This window comes from Melospiza melodia, chromosome 3 (assembly GCF_035770615.1).
Source record: "Melospiza melodia melodia isolate bMelMel2 chromosome 3, bMelMel2.pri, whole genome shotgun sequence".
Taxonomy (NCBI): Eukaryota; Metazoa; Chordata; class Aves; order Passeriformes; family Passerellidae; genus Melospiza; species Melospiza melodia.
In genome coordinates, this window is record NC_086196.1 from 115156912 (window position 1) to 115178841 (window position 21930).

General features: G+C 43.4%; 1 protein-coding gene across 8 annotated transcripts in view; it reads right to left on the reverse strand.

Moving 5' to 3' along the window:
- Positions 1–3839: 3839 nt before the first annotated feature.
- USP34 (ubiquitin specific peptidase 34) overlaps positions 3840–21930 on the reverse strand; it is a 114476-nt gene continuing 96385 nt past the window's right edge. For 4 of the 8 annotated variants that reach the window (XM_063152795.1, XM_063152794.1, XM_063152797.1 and 1 more), the window contains exons 63-81: positions 21847–21895; positions 21651–21755; positions 21486–21530; positions 20405–20509; positions 18366–18513; positions 16779–17413; positions 15196–15353; positions 14323–14401; positions 11967–12093; positions 11529–11636; positions 10456–10560; positions 10206–10330; positions 9040–9192; positions 8035–8158; positions 7312–7391; positions 6615–6755; positions 6341–6487; positions 5775–5934; positions 3840–5078 (exon numbers count right to left, since the gene is read on the reverse strand). In XM_063152795.1, the coding sequence (XP_063008865.1) occupies positions 4516–5078; positions 5775–5934; positions 6341–6487; positions 6615–6755; positions 7312–7391; positions 8035–8158; positions 9040–9192; positions 10206–10330; positions 10456–10560; positions 11529–11636; positions 11967–12093; positions 14323–14401; positions 15196–15353; positions 16779–17413; positions 18366–18513; positions 20405–20509; positions 21486–21530; positions 21651–21755; positions 21847–21895 (3157 nt within the window). In that variant the 3' untranslated portion in view covers positions 3840–4515. The remainder of the gene's footprint in view (positions 5079–5774; positions 5935–6340; positions 6488–6614; positions 6756–7311; positions 7392–8034; positions 8159–9039; positions 9193–10205; positions 10331–10455; positions 10561–11528; positions 11637–11966; positions 12094–14322; positions 14402–15195; positions 15354–16778; positions 17414–18365; positions 18514–20404; positions 20510–21485; positions 21531–21650; positions 21756–21846; positions 21896–21930) is intronic. The other 4 variants (XM_063152800.1, XM_063152798.1, XM_063152796.1 and 1 more) reach the window with 3 other exon arrangements.

A 21930-nucleotide genomic window follows, 5' to 3' on the forward strand; every position in this document is an offset into this window, starting at 1 on the left:
TTAGCATCTGTTTCTAAATGCTCAAAATTCAGTTTCTTTTCCCCCCTCAATATTCAAGGAAGAAACTTGCCTTGAATACAAAAATGGTTTAGGGTAGGGGTTGACAAAGGGAAATAAAGGTCTAAGACAGTTCAGGCTTCAGCAGGTTTATGGGTAGATGGTTGAAGAGATATTGCAATATTTAATCCTTCAGAGTACATGTTCTGTGCAATTCCAAGATCCTTCAGCCAGTGAAACTGCAGCCCCAGTGCTCTCAGGGAGTTGTGCTTCCTCATGACTGAAATCCCCTGGTTTTCCTGTCCCCCTGCCCTCACTGGTGGTAAAAAACACAGGACTTACTTGTGCTTCCAGTGTTGCAGTCCCTGCTCCAGGTGTGAGGCTGCCAAACCCCCTGGAAAACGAGGAGGAGCTGCTCCATTCCCCTCTAAAACTGGGGCTAAAATTTCTCCTGGAATTCCCAATTAAGTATCTTAGATGATAATTCTCTGAGAAAGGCAAAGAGAAAAACAGTGCAATGGCAAAGACATGGTTTGTAAAATTATTGGAAAAATTCTTCACAGATCTCAGCACTTCAAGTGCCACAGGAGAGGCTGCCTGTGCGTGGAGCAGGTATTTAAAAGCTTCATTTTAAAGGGGTTAAATGGGAGGTAGGAATAAGTAAAAATAAATGGGAAATGGGATTAAACCTGGAAGAAAAGCAAAGCTTTTAAGAGACTGAGTAAGCCAGTGGAGGATTAAAGGGTTTTGGGTTAAAGGGCTATCAAAGGTGGGATAAGGGAACATTTTTAAAGGCAGAAAAATACAACCCAGAAAACTGATTTAAAGTGAGAGAATATAATGGAAGAGAATGGAATAGAATTGAATAGAATAGAATTAAGAACAAAATAAATAGAAGGAGAATAGAATAGAATAGAATAGAATAGAATAGAATAGAATAGAATAGAATAGAATAGAATAGAATAGAATAGAATAGAATAGAATAGAATAGAATAGAATTAAAACCAGAAAATAAATCAGGGGGGAATAGAATAGAATAGAATAGAATAGAATAGAATAGAATAGAATAGAATAGAATAGAATAGAATAGAAACCAGAAAATAAATTGGGGGGGGAATAGAATAGAATAGAATAGAATAGAATAGAATAGAATAGAATAGAATAGAATAGAATAGAATAGAATAGAATAGAATAGAATAGAATAGAATAGAATAGAAATAAAACCAGAACATAAATTGAGGGAGACTAGACTAGACTAGCATTAAAACCAGAAAATAAATAGAATAGAATAGAATAGAATAGAATAGAATAGAATAGAATAGAATAGAATAGAATAGAATAGAATAGAATAGAATAGAATAGAATAGAATAGAATAGAATAGAATAGAATTAGAATAACGACAGAGCACAAAAGGTGAGGGAGACAGAGGACAAAGACCTGGAAACAGGCTCTGGAAAATGAAAACACTTTTGCGCAGGTATTGTTTACTTCTATTCAAAAAACTCTACTGTAAAAATGGTCTTTGTAAAAATTGCAGGAATACTCAAGGGGGAAATTAGGAGGTAAAGGAAGAGAAATAAGAATAATCATATTTCTGTTAATCCTGACATGATTAATGGTGCAGTATTTGTGTATCCTTTATGAAATGATAGAGCAACAGGCAGCAGCTCAGACACCATCCCAACTGCACAGCTGCCATGGTGAGAGTACCCTCTCCCTGGTGTCTGCTCTGAGATGTGACCAGAAATAAGCAAAGCAGGCTCCTACTTAGGGGAAAGAAAAACTTTATTAAAAAAATAAAAAAAACTTTATTAAAAAATTACAAAGAAGGAAAAAAAAACCCCACAGAAAATGAAAACTGCACAGAGACATATCCTCCTGCTCCTCCCCACCAAATTCCCAATACATTTACATTTCCCAAATCACCAGCTCTTGGTCTGGGCACCACCCTTTGGATAATCAAATCCTCAGTTCATCAAGAGTAGGAGTCCTTCCTTGTGCCATGGGCTTCTCGTCACACGTGGCACTGCCTGGAGATCCTTTGCCATTGTGACATCTTCCTTGCATGGCCAGGGCTCTCAGCACTGTGCCTGGGCAGCTCACAAGGTTGTCTTTGTAAGGATGCCTTGTCCCACTCCAGAAAGGCATGGTCTCTCTTTGGGACCTCTGTCCCCCTGTTTCTGTCACACCCCCTGGGGCTGAGGGGTGTACACTGAACCCTCCTGGTTCTGAGGCACTGCCTCCCCCTGGATGCAGTCTCTGTGTCACAAAAACAGTCCATGGCTGCACAAAAGAGTCCAGCAAAAATGCCACTTCATCTTCTCCATTCCTCCAACCTCTCTCTCTCACTTGCCCAGACCCTCATCACTGGCCCATTTCCTTCTTCATCCTCTACTCTTATCTCTCTTCCAGGAAGGGTTAATGTTCTGTGAAGGGAAGGGTTAATGTTCTGTGAAGTTTTCATTGTCCACAAAGGGTTAAAAGCTCTCACAGCAGCACATGATATCAAATTCCAAGATAACAGTCCCAGGCAGGCTCTCCCTCTCTCTCTCTCTCTCTCCAGGGGTGGGGGGCTGTCCCATGGCTCCTGGGCTCTCTCTCTCCCACCCTCCCACCCTCAGGGGCCATGCCCACCTCTCCCAGAGCCCCATGGCCTTCCCCTCCAACTCTTCCCACCCGAAATTCAGAGAGAGCTTCCTCTGCAAGTGCTTTGCTTTTAACCCCTGGGTGTGCTCTCAGAGGTGTGTCCAAACGTCCCCAGTGGCCACACCAGGTGCCAATATTAAAATCTGAACACCTATTGGTGACCATAGCATATCCCAGAAATCATATTTCCTGTGAAACCACCACAACAGGTGTTAATAAGGCTGATTAATTAAGAAAACTACTCACCCAAAGGAGTCCCAACAGCTGCTGCAGCTCAGGTTTCCATCCATAGGCCAATGTTTCCCTTGACAGAAAAATTCTGATTGTAGAAGTCTTGACTATGACTAGAAGCTGTTGATGATTTCTCTGGAGTTACATTCTGGAGAAAGCTAATCAGAAAAAGGAATAAAATTATTCCTAAAGAGAACAAAACCATAATTATTTAATGTCTGAATAATGAGGATACCAACTTAAGCACTTACCAGTATCAGCAGTGTTTGTAAACTCAGGATAAAAATGCTAAATAAACAGAAAGATAAATTTGTAAACTTTAAAGACAAATTAATTACAGAACACTGAAAGAGTAAATTCAAACGGAGCAAGAGCATCACAGACTCAAGGAGAAGCAAGTGAAGCAAAACTGCAGTGAAGGGTAGATGGAAAGAAAGAACTTTGAAGAAAAAAGACCAAGGCAGATGAAGACAATAGAAAAACAAATGAGCAACTGGAAAATGAAGCTGAAAATGGAGTTTAATCAGATATTGGAACCAGCAGCATTGACAGTCCAAAAGGTCACATAGGAAACTGGCATTACTCAGAAATAACAGGAGGAGGTATAATGGGAGGGATGATAAAGTCATTCCAGGGGTGTAGAAGCTGTCAGAAAGTGAAGGGCACAGCCAGAGAGAGCAGAGGGGAAAAAGAAGGAGGTCTGTAAATGGTGCAGGAGAGAAATTGTACCAGAGATGTTAACATAAGGGAAATGAGATGCCAAGTGCCCCTGGCTTTTCACAGCATTCAGGTTCCAACACAAGCACCAGTCCCTGCCCACTGTGAGGCTGAACACTGCACACTAAACAAGCACCAAAATCTCCATCAAATCTCAACTCTGCCCATCATTTCTCTCTGCTGCCGTGCCACTTACGAAGTTCTTTGCTGAGAAATCCAAAGACTGAAGCAACATATTATAAACCAATGAAAAGTCATCACAATCAGTTTAATGAAGTGCACAGAATAGCAATTGATCATGTCAATAAAAATAAAACAATTAATTTTACATCAAGTGTGCTTTATTTCCTCCACAGGTATTCTGTTAAATAAAGCACCATATATATACTGCCAGGCCACAGCTAAAGAGGATTCTTTACAGAATCAAATTTCTTGTGGTTGTTTAGTATACAAGTAAACTTAATTTTGATAATAAGAACCACAGCGATCTGAGGCAATCTGCCTCGATTATAAGGTACAAAACTGGCACAGAGGACACCATATTATACACAGTAAAAATGCCATAAGTTTAAATTACATCATACAGGGCCAGGAGGCCCTGTCTCCCAGACAGCCATATTAAATGAAAGCCACTACAGTGAACTCTTAATTACATAAAACATAGCCATTATCTGATTGCCCTTTAAGAAAGTGTACGGTAGATGCAAAATAAAATAAAATTTAAAAAAAATAATCTCGAGTTCTGCCTGACCAAGAATTAAGCATATAAATCTATCTTGCCATTCAAGCAGAGAGCACTGGACAAACTGAAGCACAAAACAGAAATAAGCAAAACTTATACAAACAGCATTTTTTGGGGGAAAAAGGATTTTTTTTAAAAAAAAAAAAAAGAAGACTTAAAAGCAGACATGCTCCATCTAATGTCAAGAAGCAGCTTGGTTTCCTTTCCCGGATATCCGTGTGACCACGTGAATCGTAGACTCAATGGTCCTGCACAGGATGTCTAAAATGTCATGCTGCTGCATGTGACTAAAAAGTCCCCTGGAATGGCCACAACTGATTGATAAATTACTGTCGGGGTCCTGGGGCGGTAAGGCTTGGCCATCGCAGCTCCGCAAGTCCGCTAGGTCGGATAAAACCGCCGAGATGGACGTGGAGGGGAACTCGGGCTCCTCCTCGGCCTCCTTGGCCGCCTGCAGCTCCTTGAGCTCTCGGCACTCCTCGGGGCCGGGCTGCTCCTCGTGCTGCGCGGCCTCCTCGGGGAACGGCGCCTCCATCCTGAAGTCGCGGCCCGAGGCGCTGCCGGGGGACGGCGGCTCCTGCTCCGTGCCGGGGTCGATGATGGACGAGTCGCGGGTCTCGTTGTCCGAGGCGCTGCTGGGGGTCAGCGCCTCGCGGGGCTCGCCCTTGGTGTCACCCCCGTCCCCGGCGTGCTCCTCGTCACTGCTCACCCGCCGCCGCTTCACCGGCGTGGCTCCCTCGTCATCTGCGGGGACACGGCACCGTCACGCCCACCCTGCTCCTCACAGCGCTGCAGCGAACACTCATCTGTCTCCTCAGAGTTTGTGCCATTCAAACTTCAGCTCCGTCATAAAATGGGATTTCTGACTAACACTGGGATTTGGACTACTGGGATTCGGGATACTCCTGGGATTGGGACACTCCCTGGCCCACCCTGTACTTTGTATAACAAAATAACATTACATTCATTTGATAAAAGGTTCATTAGTGCACCACCAAAACTTTCAGGAACACTGCTCACACCCCCACCCTTCACACAGCACTTCAGCAAACATTCATCTCCTCAGAGTTTGTGCAATTCACAAACTTTAACTCCATCATAAAGTGGGATTTTCCTGTACTACTGGAATTTGGAGCCTGTGAATGGCCCACCCTATATTTTGTATAACAAAATAACCTATTACATTAATTTGATAAAAGTTAGTACAACACCAAGCCTTTTCAGGAACACTGCTCACACCCCCACCCTTCTCCACTCAACACAGCACTTCAGCAAACATTTCCTCACAGAGAATCCATGCAATTCACAAACTTCAGTTCCATCATAAAATGAGATTTTTGTGTACTACTGGGATTTGGAGCTAATGGCCCACCCTGTATTTTGAATAACAAAATAACATTACATTAATTTGACAAAAGGCTCATTAGTGCAACATCAAACCTTTAGTTTTTCTTTCTTTGGCTTCTTGCTCTTGTAATGAGTTCCTCTGTTGCTGACAAGCTCTACATTTGTTTAAAAGCTCTTGTAAAGTTGGGATCAGGGCCGAGTTGAGCTGTTTGGGAGTGTGCACTGAAAGCAGCAAGGCAAGTGCTCGGAGGTCCTGCAAACAGAGAAACAAGGTTTATTTCAAACTGGTGCTTGATGAATCCTGCACACAGAGACTGCAATAAGGAGATGCTGTTCTTGCTCTGAGCAGCCCAAAGATCCCATTCTGGAGCTACTCACACCACTGAAATTCCCCACTCACTATGTGCTGACCCAAACACAGATCTATCCTGGAGGTGACAATGCCCTGCTCAGACACAAAACCTTGCTGGGCTACAGCACTCCCACCATTAATGCTCCTGCAGTGGTTAACACTGTTCCCCACAGCCAGGTTAATATTCCCAACTTCCCATGGCCCCTCCAGGAGCTCAGCTGGGGCAGGGAGTGTCTCACACCTGCACAGGGCATTGAGGAGTTTCTGTAGGGAATGAGCTGCCTCGTGTTCCTTAGAAAATACTCACCCCGTTTAATGTAGAGCTTGCTTTGGAAATTTCAAGTCTCTGGTTGCTGAAGTCAGATTCTAGGCTTTGATACTGATTTATTAGGTTTGTAATTAAAGTGTTGATTAGGTTGGCACAGTTTGCTTCAGAAAATACCTGCCCTTGCACCTGTGGAAACAAAGTAGTTTCTTTAAAGCCACACAAACTTGGAACTGTGAAAAAAAAATTCAAAAAAGGAAACAACATCAGTGCCTGCATTGCTTGGAGTAATGATTATTCCTAAAAGACCCCTTACCTTGAGGAGAAAGTGTGTCAGAAAGGTGTAGACAATGTTGTTGTTAAGAAAGGTCCTTTCATCCATCAGAATACATTTGATATATTCTGCAAAAACAGGATCTTCACAGAGGAGCTTCACACAGTTCTTGGACATTGCAGACTGGCAGGGAGAGAGAAGGTGGAAGAGTCAGCACTGAACTGCAGCCAGGCCCACTGAGGAACAGCTCAGCTCTACCAGATGCCAGTGAATGGCACAAAGCAATTACTGACAATTCTTACTGCCCATTTTCCTGTGAGGAAGGAAAGGCCAGTTCATCCCCAGCAGCGTGTGACAGGAACAGAGCCTCCTGCTCTGTGAGCCACCCACAGCTCCTCTGCAATCACACCCAGACTCTGACACCTCCTCATTCTTCCTTCACCATCCCAGTGTTTGTGCTACATGAAAAGCTGGAATTTCAGAGGCAGGGTGAGGGGATTTCTGCACCCCCACCACCCTTACTGGGGGGAGCTGCTGTGTTAAGCTTTTGGGGGATGTACAGGGAGCAATCAGAATTTACATCAGAATTTTATATTTGATTTAGCAGGGCTTCTCAGGCAGCAGTCACACAGGCAGAGTATTTTATTGAACATCATCCACCAGATGTTTTATTGAACATCTTTGTTCCACATTCAGTGTGTTTTTCCCCCGTTTCCATTCTGTTGGTTCTGGCTCTTACCTGAGTCTGGCACAGCTCAGTCCAGAGTTTGGGGAAGAGTGCAAGGTGAAGAGGCAAACCTTCATAAGCAACCAGGACACCTGCAAAGGCATAAGGGAACAAGTCAGTGTGGGGAACTCCGTGGGACACAGGCAAATTCCTCAGAAAAGCAGTGCCAAGGATCACATTCCAAGCATTTTGTATGATCAGAAAGCTGAAGTGTCTGTGAGGTTTTCACAGTCCATTTAATAAACACTTGGAAAGTGTGACAAACAACAAGCAGATGGGTGATTCAGGGGATAAAAGAACATTCTCTCATTGCTCTTTGGATGACATTATTGGTGTGACACTGATCTGTGCACACTGAGGAACTTGCCCTTGGGGTTGTGTGGGAACACAAAAATTAAAATATTGTCAGTTAATTGCCATTGCTGAGATGCTGAGGAATCAAGATGTGATCCAAAGCCATTTAAACTGCCAATCACCCAGAAACAGCCTCAGTGAGTCCTGTATTAAACTCTAAATGTACAATAAGACTGAATTCTCAGTGGTTACCTCAGCTCTTTTCTGTGCAAGCCTGAAACATTTCAGTCATGTGGATAAGGCTGCACTTTCTTATACAAAAATAATACCCAAAACAAGTTTCACAAGTTTTCCTTAAAAACTCTGAATATAAAACCTGGTGCAGAAGGACTCAGAGCTATCACACACAGAATCCTGTGGCTGTTTCACCTGGATACTTACTCATTTTCACTAAAGTTTCAGTGAACTTTTCACAGTTGATTGCAACCCGACACAGGAGGTGGATGAACTGGTGGTAGGAGAAGAAATAATCCAGCAGCATCCGGTCGTAAACATCGTCCTTGCCCTGCAGATTTAAGGGAGCCTCATTCAACCTCCAAGGCACCAAGGGCACAACTCCCAGTGCCCTGAGCACCCCCTGCCTGCCCCTGCCCTGCTCCATCCTGAAATACAGGAGAACACTGGGAGCCTCCAGGTGCCTCCTCATCCAGCCCTTGGCAAGCTCCAGGGTGTGATGGAGGAGGGATGGCAATGCAATTCCTGCCAGGAAAATCTCATTGGAGGCTTCTGAGCCAGCACCCAGAGGGCGCAAAGCTGTGCAAACAGCAGGGCTTGAAGAAAAGAACACAGTAACTTTGTATCACATACAGACACCTAAATATATACACACTACTGCTTGTCAGTTGTGATCTGTAGAAATCAGAATTTTCTCAAGACTGAGCTTCAGAGCAGAATTTTCATGAATGTCTCAAACCCAATGATAGACATATGTGGATATTTTAATATTTTGGACATACATAAGCTTAAAATGGCATCAGTCAGAGGAATGGCATCAGAGAGCCACAAGGAAATGTCTAAAACTCCAGCAAAAACTGCAACTTTATACAAAGCAACTGAATGAAAAACAAGCATGCAAACCCACAGGGCAATGTGACTGTGGATGTGGTTCCACAGTTTTAAAAATATTCTCCTTCCTAATGTATTAGGAATTGGATATAAAGGATGAAATACTGTCATGTAACATGACAACCTTCTATATTTACATTATGTAGCGTCACTTCTGGATGCACGATGGGGAACCCACTAGAGGCAGTTCCTGGCTCTCTACCATCCTTTCAAACACTGGATTTCTGGCTCTCTACCTCTCTTTTCAAACACAATCAATTTGATGGTGCACAAATAGACACAGCATCATTCTGAAAGCTTTAAAAAAGAAGGGTTACTTACCCTACAGTAACCGTGCTTCTTCGAAATGTGTTGCCCACACAGATTCCCATCTACGTGCACATAGGCCCCATGTGCAGGAGATTGGATTCTTTCTGAATAGCTGTGTCCACTGGGGCTGTGCCTGCACCCAGTGTGTCCTTGCGACCACTGTACCTGAGGGCACAAGGGGTATGGCGGCTTCAACCACCACTCAATTCCTTCACCCGAAAGAATCCCCTAGGACAGGACTCGAATTAGCACAGCAGGACGAGCACAGAATCTGTGTGGACAAAGCATCTTGAAGAACCACAGTTACCGGACAGCAAGTAACCAGTTCTCCTGCTTCAAATGATTGTCCATACATATTCCTTTTTGGGTGGGATTCACCTGACCTGACTTTAGCTATCCAAAACCTACAGTCACTGCTGCTCCCTGCACGCCGTGGTGCCCGGGACAGGAAGGAGGGGAGCTCTTGCTCTCCTCCCCAGGGTAACTATTCATGGCAGGAGCCCCAGAGGAGCCCCAGAGGAGCTGGATGCTGACCTTTTATCTGTTTTAGATAGGCAAAGTGACGTGAGCTGAATCCCACCATTGCTGCAGCTGTAACAACGGGATGTGGCAAAGTCACTACGGAGCAGCCCCACCAAAGCTGGCATCCCATCAGGAAGCCCACAGAGGGAAAATGGCAAGTGAAAAGACTTCAAGCCCTTTATGACATTTCAGGCACTGGATTTTACCCAAACAAATAGCAGATTATGCCTCAGCCCCAGCTGAATGGACTCTAAAATGGAACCTGTAGGGTCTCCTTGGCTGTCTGGAAAGAAATCTTAAAGTAGTGTGAAACCCATCTAGACAATCCCTGGGTGGTGCCTCAATTTCCTTCATAAATGCCACAGACAGACTGGGAAACTACCAGAATGTGTGCCATGGGTTTTTTTCCTGCCACAAGGCCCAAACCCTTATGGTGCCTGCAGTATGAAGCTGTGTATCCCCAAGGGCAGGGAAATGGTGCTTCTCAAGTGCACATCTAGAATGGAGTATATGAGGACAACACATCTTGAAGAAGAATTATGCTTTGTTTACAAAGAAAAGGTAAATGCATTGAGCTACTGGATTCTGCCAACACCTTTATAAAAATGGGAAAACAACAGAGAAATGATTCTTTCTAGGACCACTTGTTTACATACCTTGCTGGCTTCCACCATGGTGGGCAAGAGGCACATGTTGAGCTCAGGCCGTGGAGGACGAATATTGCTTTTCCCCCCTATTAATTTCAAATTTTCACGACATGGAAAATAAGGTCCAAGAGACACTGTAGTGTAAGTTCGGATAAAATAGGGATAATATTAAAAAGGTCAATATTTGACATCAGCAAGGAACACGACAGAGAAATAACAGCGTAAGAGAACTTCAAAAGACAATCACTGAAATACCTACTTGGGATATTACTGTGGTGGTATGTACAATGATTGTGCTGTAGAAATGGAACCAGAGTATGTAGGAAATCATGAGGACTTAAAAGTACAAGCTCCTTGAGGACATCTACAAACAAAAAGTTGTTTTTGCTATTACAAATTGTTATTTCTTAACAGCAAACAGTTCAACTTAAGGCTCATACATTTGCAAACTCTCTCTTGTATCCCTTCTGCCGTGAGCAGCACCTGAGTGTGACACCCCTGGCTCCATCCCAGCTCCCTTCACCTCTGCCCTGGGGGAGACCCTGCTCAGTGCTGCAGCAACCACAGGGAGGGGCCAGCCTGGACAGGAAGAAACACAATTACCCTCTTTGCTTCTTCTTTTACAGAGCAGCAATGATGCCTGGAAAAGGGCAACCAGCAGCAGTCAGGAGGACAATGAAAAAATACTCAAAATAGGGGGAAATGCATACAAATCACACAAAAAAGGGTGGTTTGGACACAGTGTTAGGCCTTCACCAGCAATCCATTAAATAATATTTAAAAAGTCTAAAGTAGAAAAAACCTGGGCCTTTCTGAAATAGCTCTGCTAATGCAAGAGAGGCATTTGTATGTATTATCTGTGACTACACTTTAAAAAGCAAATCCATTCCTCTCTACAAGCTATTTATGCTTTAGTTCCACTATGGCACTTCACAGTACTGAATCATAAAAATGAACAGGAAAAGCTGTTTCTCAGAATAACTTGGTCTCCACGCTCCCTTCTGAGGGGGGCTTTAGTTCATGTTTGAATTTTAATCTCAGATTTGGGATCTGACTCTAAACTCAGCGACACCTGAGCTACTCCTCAGTCACTCCCTTACCAGGTGGCCAATCAGTCTCACAGTGACCTGTGGCTTTCTGTGTCCCCAGCCTGCATGCCCTGACTGAGCACAGGAATGTTCAGAGCCAGCTGCCACGCCCAGAGCAGTCTGACCGGAGCAGAGGCACTGACAGCTCCACACCAACCATCCCCAGCTCCCCTAGCAGAGCCCTTGTGGTATTTCCAGCTCACAGCAGGGCTGGGCAGCACAGCTCTGCAGGTCCAGGACTTACCAATGCAGGCATTTCTCAGCTCAGGAGGGCTGTAGGAATTGAGCAGAGTCAAGAGCTTATGGGCAAATTCAATCCTCTCCTGCCACTGAATGAGAGCTTGCTTCACATCTGCAAGGCAAACATCCCAGGAGGCTGCTTAGCTCATGCCTCAAAACTTGTTAGAAAAAGCACAAAATTTTACTGCTGAGAAGTCTCTTTTTCCTCTACCATGGTCTTAATGCTTCTAGGAATTTGTTAAATCTCATTAGTCTACTGCTGTTAAATTGATGAAATCTAGTTTGCTATTAAGTCAGTAATTTAATAAGTCACAATTTAATATCCATTAACAGACACATATTCTACTGTACAACAAGTTTTAAAAAACAGCAAGAAAAGCAAGAAAAAACATCAGGGTTTGGGTGAGGAAAATGAATTTAGAAACAAGAGTTATAATCAAACCTTTTCTTTGCAGGTAGGGCCGTGTGGATTTCAGAACAGAGAGGAAAATGGACAGCAGCTCCACCAGGTCTCCAGTGACGTGGCAAGCTGTGGCCTCATGGTACATCATGTGCAAGGTGTTAAAGGACTGGGAAGAAGAAAAAAAAAGCCAAACTTTATGTTGCCAAACTAAGGTACTGGTCAGTATTCCTCTTCTTATCCTGCAGATAGATTTACATTTATTTTATGCTCAAACAAGGTATTTTATACACAAAAAATAGAAGGTGTTGGATATAATCACAAAGTTCTTCATTTGTTTTCCAGGTAAAAGGTTTGTGTAACCAGCTCAAAATAATTACCAAGTTTTCACACCTTTATCTACAACCCAGTGAACAAAATGGCATTTGAGAGACAGAATTTTTATATCCCTGTAATCCCAAACTGCCTCAGCCAGCAGAAAAGTGATACAGGAGGTGCACACAGACAGATATATGAATTTGGGGGAAAAAGGCAGGATTAAGATGGATGCCAGTCATTTTTCAAAATGCTGCTGAAGGATATATGGCTGTGCATCAGAAGAATTACTTCTCCTTTAATACCTTGTAGGCATCTGTGATTTATAGAAATATTGGGAAGGAAAAGCAACTCATTTCTGAACTACAAAAATCCCAGCACAGGATGTGAGAGCAGATATTTAACCTGCTGGGGTATTTGAGAGATAAAGGAGCAGCAGCCTCAAACCCTAGAATGCAAACCCTTGCCAGGCCCTTTTTGTATTACAGTGAAGACAACAGCCACCCTCGAGTGGGAAACTTCCCTGCATGTGACAACTCCTTCATGCAGTTTTTGGTCTCTAGGCAAAACAATTCCAGCCAACAAGGGACAGTACAAGGCCTGCAAACCTCAAGCTGGAAAGTAGCATCAATTTAATTTAATTTCATTTCTAGCAATGCTTTACACAGGTTGAGTTCCTTTTATATTACATACACTTCACAAACTTAATTATCCATTGTTAGTATGGATGAGAGCTAATTAAGCTAAAGCAAGTTCTTTTTATACGTATCTATATCTGTACCTTGATCTACTTACATTTCATGTATGGATAACCTTACAGCCCAGTTCCTGACCTTTCACACCCAGTTTACTGGATGGAGATATTTTCATAACAAAAACGAACAGATATGCTGGAGTAATTAACCACAATTAATTAATCTATAGCCTTGTATTTATAACAAGCTCCTGAAAACTCAATTTTCCAATAGCACTGCACTGTTTCTGTAATTCCAGCTCTTTCTACTACACTTTTTCCCAGAAAATGCAAACCAGTGACATAAAAAGAGTTAAAAGAATTTTTTATAGAAACCATATAAAAATGGGACTGGAATCAACCTGAAAGCATCACCCAGTCCACATGGCAAAGGCAGACTAAATATCCTTGACAGATGTTTGCTCCAATCCTTCTGACAACTCCCAGTTGTGCTGGCTGCCCCCTCCTGCAGCAAAAATCCCATTCCAAAATCCATTTCTGCACAGCCACAATTACCTCTGAGCCACTTGTCTTGCACCATGGATTCTCCCAGTTTAACATCTCTCCTGAATACACCATCCTACAGGTGCCAAGAATGAATCTTGCTTTTGTGCTTTCTCCAGCACATGCAGAGTTTAATTCTTGTTCTCAGAGGGATCCAGCCCCTAGAGCACTGCCAGTGCTCCATGAACACAGATTCTCATTCATCACCTCCACCATGGAATGCTGGATGGAATCCAGGTGTTCCGCCCATCAGGACAGGGGGATGTGCAGAGTGAAACTGCTGGGAGCAGGCCCTGACATCCCAATCCATTACAGAGGTGCATGATTTCATATTTTCCATTAAATTTTGAAATAATTCTGGTCTGGTTTCATGGACCAAAAATCCACTTACAACAATTAGATGTGCTCCGGAAATGCATTTTAGGTTTAGTTCCATCAGAAAGAAATGGAGTTTATGTGTTTCAGACCACTCCTTGCAAACAAAGGCACAACAGGTAGGAAAGAAAAGGAGAACTGCCTCAAAGGAGGGTCAGAAATATCAACCACAATTACAGCTGAGCACCCTTTAAGTTATTTCTGGTTTTTAACCTTTTGCCTTAACACTTTTTAACTACTAACAACTGTGTGACTGCACTCAGCCCTTCATTCCCAATTACCTGTAATAAAAGAAATTACACCAAAAACACAAATTTATCCCTCTCAGCATAATCTGCTGGTGGTTTTCCCTTTGTCCTGAGAAGCACACAATTTCCTGATCTTTTTAGTACTAAAAAGAAATCTTATTAAAGCTGACAGGGGAAGCACCAGGGTGGGATGTTTGCTATAATTAAATAACAAAGTAATTACCTCAGTCATCAGAATCAATCCTCTGTTGAACACAACGAGAAGTCTGTCTTCATCAGATTCTAATAATATTCTGAAGGCACTAGGAAAAAAAACCAAATATGGAGAACACTGAAAATCTCATTCCAAGATTAAAATTGTTATACTTATGCTGTATTTTGGAAAATAATCACAAAAGAATAAAGAAATCCCAAAATAACAAAATTCTTCCCATCATTACCCCCCCCACACACACTTTTTCATTTAAAAATGCCTCTGCCATCAACCTCCTTTATGTTATAGAAAGTAATTTATATATAACCATTACAGAAATGTTTCCCATACAATCCCTGCAGAAATATGGAAAATTATGTTCTTGGAAAGACAGAAGTTTATGCTTCTTAAATGATACATTTAAATAGATTCAGTCAAGCATATGTTTGGCCTTTTAACTGTATGAAAACATTTTTATCAGAATATTTGATGCTTGCAGCAGAACAGAAAGGAAAGCATTATGCTAATGAATGGTTTGGGACAAGGTGGCTGTGACAGGGCAGTGCCAGGTGAGGGCAGGAGCCCCTCCAGGTACCACAGCCTGTCCTTTCCAGCAGGCTTTGCCTGCACCAAGAGCTCCTGTAAAACCCCAGCCCTGACCTACATGCACAGCAATTTATAGCTCTGCTGGGAATGCCCAAGCAGCACTTTCAGCTCAGAGCAGAAATGAAACACTCTTTGAAGACACCACACAATAAAACTGTCCCACAGGCACAATTCCTACATCCCATTTCTGCTCCAAAGTAACAGCTGCCAACAGGAGCAGCTGGAACCACAGCTCTGCTCCTGGGGGAGGCTGGGGAGGGAATTCCAGCTGGGCTGGGGATGAGCACAGGGCTGTACCTTATGAGAGTTGTCCAACAGGAGCGTCCGTCCAGGCAGCGCAGGTAACAGCTGATGGTGGTTTTCTTGAATTGCTTGATGTCCTCTATCTCCTCCTCTCTCATGTCTGGCCTCTGAGCTACAAACAGCTGCATGAGGTTAAACAGCTCCTCTACTGCCTAAAACACACAGAAACACTCGGTTAGAGTCAGCTCTCTCACTGTGGTACGGTTCAGACTTTCTGTCAAAGTTATAAACTGAGATGTGTTGATGGTGCCTAGGAGCACAGCTCACTGCTGCACTTATGTGCACATAATGTACATATGTCACATTTATATGCACAAAGCAATCTGAAATCCCCATCCCTGGGATCAAACATTCAGAAAGCTGCTTGTGCCAAGCCCTGCTGCAGCCCCATATGCCTGGCAAACACCAAACACAGTGGGGTAACTCAGGTCCCCTGCCAGACAAACAGACTTCTGAGGGGAGATGCCAACGAGGAGAGCAATGGGACTGTCAGATGTAACATTGCCCTGTGAGCTGATCTAGGCAGGAGATCAATATGGAACATCCCCTGCATCCTCCTCCTCTTCACAGTGATGGCAAGCTTTGTATTCCTTGTGTCCCTGCACAGCCCAAAGGATCCCAAAGCAATATCCACAGTGTGATCATTCACACCCAGGCCTGCTGTCTCTCCAGCCTCGGCAGGCCTGTGGTTTGAGCATCACACACAGCCTGCTTCACCCAGCCCCTGCTCTCTGCTGGTGTCACTGTGTGTCACTGACAGCACAACTCCCAGCTCTGCCAAAGGTACCTGGGTAAGGGGAGCACCAGCCTGTCCTCCCCTGGAATGCTACAGGCCAAGTCTTGGCCCTAGACCAGAAGCTGAAAGCAAAGAAGAAACTGGGAATTCCTCCACCTTTGTTATAATGCAACCTCCTTCCTAGAGACCACCATCAAAGCTTGTTCCTTGTTTCTTATGACTGGGCTGGAAAACTGAACAGTGGAAACACCCAGAAACAACAACTGCTCTGCAGCAAGGAGAACTCAAACCAACCCCTGTGACTGTGTTTACAGGGGTCTGAGGATGAGGGAAGAGACAAGGATCTGACTCCATGTTTCAGAAGGCTGATTTATTATTTTATGATATGTATTATATTAAAACTATACTAAAAGAATAAAAAAAAGGATTTCATCAGAAGGCTGGCTAAGAATAGCAAAAGAAAGAATGACAACAAAATCTTGTGTCTCGGACAGAGAGTCTGAGTCAGCTGACTGTGATTGGCCATTAATTAGAAACAACACATGAGACCAATCCCAGATGCACCTGTTGCATCCCACAGCAGCAGATAATCATTGTTTGCATTTTGTTCCTGAGGCCTCTCAGCTTCTCAGGAGGAAAAATCCTAAGGAAAGGATTTTTCACAAAACATGTCTGTGGCCAAAACCCCCTTCCAGATCTAATGGATCTAAAGACAGGAATGACTTCCACCAGGAAACCCACAGGGACCACTGTCACCACCGGGTGTGTTAAGCTCCAAGAGACACTGGGTGAGAAGGGACATGGGAACAAGGACTGGCACACGGTGGCACTGGTCACTCACCCCTGGGTACTGGCTGGCATGGGGGGTAAGGTTCTTGAAGGCCCACTGGATGTTCTGGTGGGAGGCCAGCTGGCGGGTGAAGGCGGGCGACTGCTCGCAGCACAGGCGCAGGATGCCGTAGTAGGCGGGCAGCATGCCGCGGTTGAAGAGCACCACGTCCTGGTCGTCGTGGTCGGCCAGGATGTAGTTGAAGGCGATGTTCTTGGTCACCACGGGGTTCTGCACGATCAGGCGCACGTTCTCGGGACAGTCCACGCACACGTTGTACCAGAAGGACAGCAGGGCCTGCTTGTTGTGGTTGGTGGCGATGGCCGGCTCCGAGAGCTTGGGCTGGAAGAGGTTCCACAAGTCCATGAAGTAGGTGGAGAACATGAGCTTCTCGGTTTTGGAGATCAGGCAGTAGGTCATGAAACTGAAGTAGGGCACCAGCTTGGTGGTGCCGTGCACGGCGGCGTCCACGTAGAGCTTGGCCCGCGAGAGCAGGCCCAGGAGCACGTTGTAGACCTGGTGCAGGACTACAGTGGTGTCGGGGCTGAGGGGCAGGTCCCGCGTGGGGATGTGCAGGGAGCGCGTTGAGCGGAACATCTGACGGAAGGAATTGCTCGGAATAAGCGACACCAAGAGATAGGCTGCAGCTTCAAATAAAAACAGATTTGTTACGCCTTTGACAGTGACATACCTGCTTAACAGCCATGCAAACAGCAATTCAACTGCACCCCCTGCTCCATTAGCACATTTCAAAGCACTCTACAGAAGCTGGTATTGCTGTATTCACACTAGAAAAAATCCCAAGTGGGTAACAGCAGCACAAAGCACATCAAAAGTGGTGCTGGGATGTGCCCCCTGCATCCCTGGCTGCTGCCTGTGCTAACACAATGCATCCCACCACAGAATGTGACCCCAGATCCCATCACACAATGCATCCCAGAGGTTTTCCATGACTGAAGTTGTCCATTGCTCAATCAAGAGGTCATTACCTCCTCAGAGATGTTCACAACTGCACCCTGTTGCAAAGCTGTAGCTCCAGTTTTCCCATCTCCCTCAGCCACAGAAACATGGTGAAAGTCAATGGCCTGTACTGTGGAGCCTCCTTTGTTAAAAAAATGGACACAGGGAAGGCTGAAAATGTTCTCTGGCAATGTGACAGTGTGATTCCCAGCAGGACAAACCAGAGAGCCAGGATACCCTGGAACCTGGGAGGAAGCACAGATAGCTTCTCTTTGATCCATAAATTCAAAGGACTCAGCTGGGGATTCTTGTGGAAGAACAACATGTACTCCTCCCACCTACTGTACAGCCACATGATGGACACAATGGAAAACCTCTGGAATTACCCCTTTTCCTTCTTTAGGTATTCCTGGACCTTGCAGATTAACCTCTTAGAATAAAGAACCTAACAATGTATCATTCAAGGTACCAAAGCAAAACACAGCTTTTTAATAAAAATTGGTATCACCTCTACCACAGTTATCCAAAGATTTAAACCCAGCAATTCTACAACAACTAGAAAAGGAAGAAAAGCCAAACACAGGAGCATGCAACTCAGTGCAAGAGGTGACAATTTTTCTCCAATTAAAATCCACTTACAAGTTCTCACTCGAGGGTAGTTGTGTGCCAGGAGGAAGCGCTCCACCCAGTTCTCCATGTTCTGCAGGACCCAGCTGTGAGCCAGTTTATTCCGAGGGGTTTGCACAGCCAGCCAGTCCAGGCACTGAGAGGGGTTGTACTCAATCACCTACAGACAGGGGGAAATCAAAGGGAATACATTAATCTTCCTACTATGCACTGATTGTATCAGAAACCCCTAAAATCACTTCCAACATTTCTTTTTAGGGCTATCAAAACTCCTGCAAGACTGAGCTGCTCTGCACACAAAGAGAACCTTATTAAAATTCACTGGTTTGTGCTTCTGAACCTTGCTCAGAGTTTTGGAAGTACAGTGTAAGCCCAGGAAATTCCTCTGCCTATTCTTTCTGCATATTATGAGATATTTAGGAGTTGAAATATTAAGCACTAAGATGGAACAACCTTGTCTTTATAGACAAGTACTTCTTAGAAATATCTAACACAAACCTTAACACTGAATCAGTATTTTTATAAGTTACATCAAAAGAAAATAAATGGTATGCAAAGATGTTCATACAGCTTCATGCTGAGGGTAACTACTGCATTTTTTACTGAATATACAATTTCAAGGAATAAATTCATCCTGTTCTTTCCAAAGGCAATGAATGCTGTTGTGCAAACCTTGAGAGAATAAGGAGAAAACAAAGCTCCCTGAGCTTTTCTGGTTCTGTGCAGCTGGAAATTTGTTGACATAAAGCCAATAAATGTCATTTTTTCTTTTGTTTAGTTTCTAAAACCTACTTTCTTTCTACCTCAAGGCCCAGGTGCCCAGACAAGGCGAAGTTTTACTCTAAGGAACCAGAGGTAGTAACTGGGTTGCTGAAGCTGTTCCCAGTTCCCCTACTCCACCTGAAGAATATGAGCAGCTGACACAACCATAACTCTACTTATAAAATTTTAATCTCATTTTTAAAATAAACACCTGAAGAACAATCTCCTCCCTCTATTTAGAAATGACAAATTGCTCTGTCAGGTTTCCTGGGTAATGGCTGGAGGGAATGTCCAAGAAAGATACAATCATTTCTCAGTGTCTGCAGAGCTCAATCACTTTTAATGACTTCCAGAAGCTGGAGAGGCTGTGAAAGCAGATTCTACAGTCCAAGTCTGGGCATTCACTGCTGGCTCTCACATCCCTGGACCTGTGTCACCAGCTGGGTGTCACTGTGCCCCTTGAGATGTGCCACATGAACTCCCTTTAGCTGAGGTGCAGCAGCTCCAGCTCATCCATCACACCATCTGTGATCCTAGAGCCTCTCCTGAGCACAGGAAACCCTTTGGGACAGCAAATCCATGTCCACAGTGCTGCAGCCCCATTTTTAAAGGGAATTAAAGGGAATGAGCTGGTGCTCAGCAGTCTGCAGGCTGGCCATGCTGTTCTCAGCCAGGAATGAAGACCCTGAATTGTACTGGGAGCTCAGAGAGCAGCAGGTGAACAGAAACCTTCAATGGCTGATCTGTGGCTCAGATAAAGGAATTCATCCCTGTGCCCATTTGGTTAAAAAGTCTCTCTCATTTGGATACAAGCAAGGCTGGTCCTGCACACAGCAATTATCCAGCAGACTCAGTCTGGCACTATTTTATGCATTAAAAGTGTTAATGGACATTTTATAGAGAACCAAAAATGACAAATGAACATTCAAGGAACCTGCACATAAAGGCCAAAAAACCCACAACCAAATGATGGGTATTGAAACATTTTACAGGCCTTGCAAAAGGATAACTGAGAAAACAATGTGAAATTTGTCTAGAAAAAGCATTCTAGGCCCTTATTATGAATCAATTAATTTCTCAATAAACTAAAACTTGAAGTTAAACAGGAAGAGCCATTAAGTTACAACAGAACTTTTTAATGTCTATTGGCTGTTGCTGTTTATTCAGAAGAGGAATGATAATTAAAAAATCATGGACTGATGCAGGAAGGATAACAAAAAGCAAAAGATACATAAAAGAACCAACAAGAGAAAGAAAATTTAGCTTCTGTTTTATTTTACATATTGTACCTCCCATATCCTTTGCAGAATGTAAGAAGCAAAGGGTGGCATTCCTGGAGGTCCACCAGCAAATTCCATCAGCATGGTCAGCAATTTGAAAAAAGGATTGGCTGCCTGTAATGCAGAAAAGGGGAAAATACTCAATTTCATCTATTTAATTTCATCCACCATTTTTTAAGAGTATTTTTTTTAAATCCCAATGTCTGTAAGATTTCTACCAACTTCAGACATGAACATTTATAATACTTTAATCTCTTACTATTTAATCTGTACATAATCCATATATAGCTATAAATTAAGCCACTGGTTACAGTCAGTGCAAAGCAACAGGATCATATGAGACAGGAGAAGTCATAGGAAAAAAAAATATATATGTATGCATTTATTAGAGGAAATATAGACATTATTCTGGAAAAAGGAAAGCATCAAGCTCTTCATTGCTGAAGAATTCACCCATTTATCATGGTTTATATCACCAGCTCAGATAAGTTATAGTTTTTATGTATTTACATAACATGGAATATGGATCTTGGGAAGTTTATCCAAAAGTATCTCATTTTGAGGTTTTACACTGCCAAGACTCATCCAACTTTTAACAACATTTCAACGAAGTGGTTACAACTATAATTATAGTTGTAAGTGGTTACAACTATTATTTTGCATCTGGAATCCATCTGGAACTCTCAGTATTTCTGTTATTACCAGGGCAGGAATTTACTCTGAATGAGAAATGTGTTTGCCAGCACAGAACTGCAAAACAGTGCCCCAAATCTTGAAGAGTCTGATAATAAGTAATTATCTCCACTTATTCTTGTACACAATACTTTAATGTTACCAGCTTTTTAAAAGAAATTCATATGGGTGGAGAATCTAGAAATGTTATTTGATTTGAACAAAACTTTCATCCCAAGTGGCGCAGCAAATTTCTGTTTTACAAAACTTCACAAACAGTGCAGTTAGACTTCATTCAATGGCACAAAAACTTCCATCTTCCATGTAAGATTTTTGATGAGCTAGGATTATTTCTGTGATTTGAACCAGGAAATTTTGACTACAGATTATTTGCTGGACAGGTGGTGTGTTTACATACCTCAGGAGTCAGCTTTGCTATAGATGTGAACAGCATGGACACAATCTTGAAAAGAAAACACACAAAACTCATTAGATTTGTGTTTATTCAGTGAAAACAACACCCATTACCCCATGAGATTTGTGAGGGGATCTCAAAGAGCAGCTGCAGGTCCCTGCTACTCACGTGCTCTGCCAGGCGGTTGTTGTAGCGGCACAGGCTGAAGATAAGGTTGCAGGTTTGCCTGATGTTGATCCCATCACGGATATGTTGGAATAAAAAAGGGAAACCCTGCAAGAAACAAGCAGATACAGCTCACTGCCTACAGCTACACAGCACAGAGGGCTTGGGAGGCTAGAGCAGCCATTTTTAACTTGATTACCTTTCCTCCTGTCAGTGCTGCCATGTCGTTTTGGGACAAGGTCAAATGCCTGAAATACAAAAGAAAAAGATCATTTGATTTTAC